Source organism: Nannobrachium achirus (genome assembly GCF_963921795.1).
Source record: "Nannobrachium achirus genome assembly, chromosome: 19".
Taxonomy (NCBI): Eukaryota; Metazoa; Chordata; class Actinopteri; order Myctophiformes; family Myctophidae; genus Nannobrachium; species Nannobrachium achirus.
Window position 1 is genome coordinate 17824928 of NC_137826.1, and position 6233 is coordinate 17831160.

Here is a 6233-nt window from a genome sequence, read left to right on the forward strand (position 1 = left end):
TTCTTTCTACATGAAAACTAATTATAATAGAACTTGCAGAATTAATTGTACAAAATTATCGATGTGATCGTTTAGAGATGTAAAGGATGTTTGGAGGAGGGTTTCAGTATTTCTAATGTAGGTGTTGTAACCAGGGCAGGAATTTCAGGGAGGCCATGAAGGCCATGGCCGTCGTTGCCCCTCAGTTTGGCCTTGTGCCCCTCCAAAATATGGCATGCCCTGAAGCCACAGTGGCCTTAATGCCCCAGCTGACTGTACCACTTTCTCCTCTGTCTCTGTCTTGCTAACATGTGACACCAGTGTCTTTCTTGTCATGTAGACAACAGTGTAGTGTTGAGTTCCCATTTATAAACCAATCCAGTATCTTTGATTTGTACAGGGCTGAGGCTGAGCATCAGATTGTAAATACCCATTTATTTATTTCACAGCAGATATTCTACATATTAAATGTAACATTTAAATTAAATTCATTATTTAAATGGACTAAAATTGTTGTTTTATTTGATGGCCTTCCTGCCCCGGCATTTGGCTTTTGGGCCCTCAAAAAATGGACTACACTAAAGGCCAAGTGGCCTTGCCCCTAAAACGATGAAATTCCAGGCCTGGTTGTAACAGTAATACAGTGCCTGGAAAGGGCATTACATAGAACTGAAAATGGAAGGACCATAGGTTAAGTGTCTGTTCAGCTCTACAACGCTCTTCAACCTACTAAGGCTAGACTCAAGTTGACCTCAACAATGAAGATAGATGTCCCTACTGTGGTGTCAAATTTCAACATCTCAAAAGTGCATTCTGCTGTAATTATATTAGAAATGGGCAAATAAATAAGAATACAAATAAGCAAATAAAGAAACATTGCACTGCCCTAAACTATTTTTAAACAGTAACAGAGCACACATGACACACATTAACCACTGTGTGCTGGATTCCAGGTAGTGAAGACTGTACGAGGGAGAAGGACACTTTGAGCAGAACACTTGTCGACATAACACCTGTCCAGGCAGGGAGGAACATGAACCCAGTGGGAATTAGGAACTTTGGTAACGATGCCACCCCAGAGCAAGAATATCATACAAGGTTTCATAATTTTAGATTGTAATTAGGGAAAAGCAAAGATGGGAGAGTTAAATGTTTTCATTTAGTTCTATTGTTTTAGCGATTTTAAATACTTTATTTCAGTGCATGTGTGCAAGTGCCTAAATGTGTCCTTTTAGACACAATAAGCTGGCAATTTATTTTATTACAATTTACAGTGACACTACTAGCCCCCATAAGTAACATCTGCCCATGAAAGATTGTGGTGCCTCTTTTTGAATGGACTTATTGTATCTAAAAATACATATTTAGCCATTGTACACATGTCCCCAAGCACTGAAAGCAATGTAATCAAAATCGCTAAAATTATAGAAGAAAATTAACACATTTTAACACTCATCTTGTCTTTTCTCTAATTACAATCTAAATATGAAATCTTGTAAAGGTGTCCATTCAGTCAAGTTTGCGATTCTATGTGGTGATGTCAGACGGAGAGAGAGAAAAACAGAGAAACCATCACTCCTCGTGCTCATGGCGGAGGGCGTTGTAGAAGCCATGGAAATCACTGGGCAACACCTGCTTCATTTCTTGCAGATGTTTGAAGTTCATCGCTTTAATGGTGCGGCGGCAGGTGTAGAGTGGGGACACTGTGGTGATGTTGCTCTTCTTCCTCAGTGATGGGGACTCGTAGGGCTTCCAGGCGTCTGAGTGGTCGATCTTGTACTCCATACTGCCATCAACGTTGTACCTAGGATGAATACAAGGACAGTGACAGGGGAGAAAAGTCAGGTTTTAATACTCATTAAATAATGTTTGTTTTGGTTTCCGCAGCCATGTCATTATTATGTATTCAAATACCTGATTGCTCGGAGGTCATGCACGGTGGGATCCCCAGTGACCTTTCCCGGGCGGATGGCTTTGCAGAGGTTCACCTGGCTGAAGTTTTTGAAGAAAGTGTGGTCTACATACTTCACTTGGTATGGCCTGGGATTGGTACGGGCTTCCCGGATGGCAACGACATACTCAGCTGGAACGCAGATGTCTCTGTTCCTCAGTCTTCTCTCAATCACACTGTGCACAGGATGTACTCATCATAAGAGGGATGTTCTTCGAGGAAGTGCACGATGCACGAAGCAAACTCGTTGGCAGAGAGACCAGCTTCACCCTCATGCCATAAGTAATTTGATGCATCATGTGAAGTCATGTCATACATGGTAAAGTTATGGACACAGAGCTTGGTCTTGAAATAGAGGGATGAGGCCTGTAGCTTGGAGCAGAGCAGGAGCCCCTGAAGATCCATGCATGTCACCAAGGTCTTCTCACCTGCCTCGTCTTTGTCCTTCTGCTTCATGGCTTGTGCAGTGTCCTTTTTGTTGCAGTGCTCCTTCCATGTGGCAGCCTCAATGTTCCCAGCCTTGAACGCACAGCAGGTATCACACTGGTCTTTCTTCGGGTGAAAAAGAGAGTAATTCAAACATTAAACATTCTGGTGAACACTTGCCTTGACAGCGCCTGGATGCCATGGTCTGCACTGGAACGGATATACTCTGCATGGAGGTGATTGATGGACTTGAACACAGGCTCCAGGTACATCTTAGTAGCCTGATCTCAGACTCAGCTCACGCTTTAGTCTGAAACTGTGCTCTATTCTAAGCGATTTACAGGGAGGGACTTTTTTGCGAGCGCGCGCGAGTGATCGACACGCACGGTGGACGCGACGCACGGTCGCGGACTGTGTGTGTGTGATTGTGTGTGTGTCTCTGTCTGTGCCAGTGACAGAACTGCGACCAGAAACATGTAATCAACATAAACAGCTTGGTGAACTCAGCGTGTGCGTGTGTGTGTGTGTGCCTTCCTCAGCCTGCCTGTGTGTGAACTTCGTTTGAATCGTTTCAACTGCTGCGCGGATTGGATATTCGTTAGACCCACCCCCCACCCCCCGCGCTCATTGGAGCAGCCGAAAATAAAAAGTGATTCCTGTACTCAGCTCCAGACCAGAGAAAGAGTCCACTCTGAGAGTGGGCGGGGTCTCTGGTCTGGAAGCAGGCTAACATCTTAGAGGACGAGGACCGGCAGTAGTGCGAGGGAACTTTTGGAAGGTCCAGAAGGAAGGTCTTCAAGAAGTCAGACTCCTCTTTCCTTACCCTCACCCGCTTCTGCTTATCTTCCTCAGTAGGGCTTTTCCCTCTTCTTCCTACCCACTTCAAAAAAGACCACTGCTTCAAGCCTAGGGTTGACAGGAACATGCGTTGGCACACTCCGAGTCTCCTGCCATCTACGACAAGGTGACAGAAAATGGATGCCGACCTCCTGGATTTCTCTGCTCCTGTCCTCCGTCGCTTTACACTGCTCACCTCTACCAATGATGCAACATAAATCTTCCTCTCCTCTCTCAGTCTAATTTCTCCCAGAAGTACTTGAAGATCTCTTCTCGCTTCGACTCTTCCACTTCTCTGCAGTGCAGTTTACTGGACCTGTGGCCGGCTGCAGACTGACATGACACACCCATTTTTCTTCCCTCCTTTAACACTGACTCTCTATTCTTCCTAGGCCAGATATGACTGGCCTATCATTCTACGCCTCTTCTGGATGTTGTTCTTCCAGCCCTCTGGATTTCTCCTCTTCCTACAGAGACCAGCATCAACACCTGAGGAGTCTTCTTCCACCTCAAGTCCTATATTGTGTCACAAAAAGAGAGAAAATTTGTCATTCAGACCATTAGTGTGCGAGTCTCTCTGTGTGTATCTGTGCAGCCCCTTGCGTGCACATCTGTGTGGGTATGTACATGTGTACTGTATGGATGTGTAGTTGAAAGAAAAGAGTTAAATAGCAAACATGCACCATGCAAGATACTACATTACACACATGTGTCCATATTAATAATGACAACAACACCTTCATTTCCAGATTCCGATTCACCAGGAGAATCACCATGTTGGTCACGTTCAGGTGTCCAGTTTCGATCAAGCGGATCTGGGAAAGAAAGAGGAACAAACAGAATGCACACGTTGACATAATTCAGTGTTGCTAGGACTTTGCATTCTTTGCTCTGGCTGACTTAAGCCTGGTTGTACACAAACCTTCTTCGTCCCCACTTGTGTCGTCATCCTCAACTCCTTCAGAATCTTCATCCTCCACATTTGAGTCCGGCTCAACTCTGTCTGCACCTAAAGAACAGAAAAGAAATATGAGATGTTCTCACATTAAGTGTGAGGCGCTTTCTGGTCATGTACAGTATGATTCTGAAGGAAAAAAATTAAAATGCAACATTCAGCAGTCACTATTTGTGTTTATTACAGTGATTATTAATAATAATACCTTCATATCCAGATTCAGCAGCACCAGAAGAATCACCATGTTGGTCACGTTTAGATGTTAGGGTTAGTGGTCGAGTGGATCTGGGAAAGAAAGAAACAAAATGAATGCAATGTTAACACACCTGCAATTCAGTGTCAGGCTTTGCTCTGGCCAATAGCCTCGGTTCCCTGGCACTTGTTAGTTTTACACCAACCTTCTTCTTCCCCACTTAAGTAGTCATCCTCAATTCCTTCTTCGCCTCCCTCATTTGAGTGAGGCGCAACAACTTCTGCTGCAGAAAAAGAGAAGAGACTGAATGTCAAATAGAAAACATGCAGCATTGACAATAATGCAAAGTGTCACATGTGTGCGTCATGTTTTTGTATGAAAGACTCTATACAGCTATTAATATTACCTTCATATCCAGATTCAGCAGCACCAGGATTATCCAACTCTAATTTAAGGTTCCATGATGAATCAAACCCTCTGGTAAAAACATAAGAGGAACACAATGTACAGTGAATGCAAAGTAGAAATTACATTGCCAAGATGTTGCATCCTTTGCCCTTAATCTGTTTTACCACAAACCTTACTTCTCTCTCAGTGGGTGTGTGTGCGTGCGACAAAGACAAACCTTCAATCTCCTCAATTGATGAGTCCTCCACAACTGCTTCTCCTGCTGCTTCTCCTGCTGAAAGGGGAAAAAGGTCACACAAATTAATGAAATGGCTACTTTTTAAGATTGTGATACTACAGCAGATACTGATTAACAATTTGTGTTAAGGTAATAATACTATGTTTGAAACTAGTACAGCAACAATTCAAAATGGGTACTTAGTGCATGTTTAGGGATTTGTAACTAGGACAGCAGGTACAATACAAAACCACACATATGTGTTTCTATGCACTATAATTCATAACACACCACACCACATACCTTCACTCCCAGATTGAATCAAAACAGCTGACCCAGCACTGGCAGCATCAACTTGGTCACAATCAAGTGCATCTTGGAAAGATACAGATTATCATTAGAACACTGAATACAGCAGCTAATTATTGTAATTCATGATTAAAACACTTTGATTTCCAAATTAATCACACAAGTTGCACCACAGCCAGAATCACTACACACATCATTAAACTGAGCTGACTTATTCCTATTTTTCTTTCTATTTTTTTTTATCCCACAAACCTTCTTCGCTGCTTTCACTGCTCTCTAGTACAGTCTCTGCCTCGTCATGTCTGCCCCTGACATACTTGACGCTAACCAAAGCACACAGCTCCTCCATAGAATACATCATCCTGAAATGTTATACTGAAAATAAAAGGAGAATACAGGGTTAAAATCAAGGGTAACACAATGGTGTAAAGAAATTAAGTACATTTTCTTAAGTACTGTACTTGAGTACAATATTGAGGTATTTGTACTTGACTAGAGTATTATCAATTTCCAATACTTTTAATCCACTATATCTCAGATCCAAATATTTTACTTTTACTCCACTACAAGCTGAATTATTTCCAATTTCCAATACTTGTACTCCTCTATATCACAGATCAAAATTATTGTACTTTAATACACAACAAGCTGTGCCTTTGGAGTACTTTTACTCCAATGCAAGCTCACAGTGCGACTCATTGTGAGCATGTAGATCTGCCATTTTCAAAATATTTGAAATGGGACATTCTGCATAGTACTTTTACTTTTGGCACTTTAAGTACATTTTGATGCCAACACTTTAGCCATTTTATCAAGTACATTTTGAATTCCAGACTTTTACTTGTAAAAGAGTATTTCTACATTACATTATTGATATTTGTACTTAAAGTAAAAACATTTGAGTACTTTTACCACACGTAATGGTACGTTTTTGTCCAGATGGAACCAAATGGACCCT

The 6233-nt window shown here is 42.2% G+C and overlaps 1 protein-coding gene across 1 annotated transcript; it reads right to left on the reverse strand.

Moving 5' to 3' along the window:
- Window positions 1–2983: 2983 nt before the first annotated feature.
- On the reverse strand, window positions 2984–5704 carry LOC308304555 (uncharacterized protein). Its single transcript, XM_080749183.1, has 9 exons — window positions 5528–5704; window positions 5270–5341; window positions 4967–5023; window positions 4748–4818; window positions 4547–4624; window positions 4354–4433; window positions 4116–4202; window positions 3931–4008; window positions 2984–3709 (listed from the first exon to the last, which is right to left on the reverse strand). Exons 6-9 carry the CDS (start codon window positions 4390–4392, stop codon window positions 3605–3607), a joined length of 309 nt encoding a protein of 102 aa, XP_080605309.1. The 5' UTR covers window positions 4393–4433; window positions 4547–4624; window positions 4748–4818; window positions 4967–5023; window positions 5270–5341; window positions 5528–5704; the 3' UTR covers window positions 2984–3604.
- Between the last annotated feature and the right edge of the window lie 529 nt (window positions 5705–6233).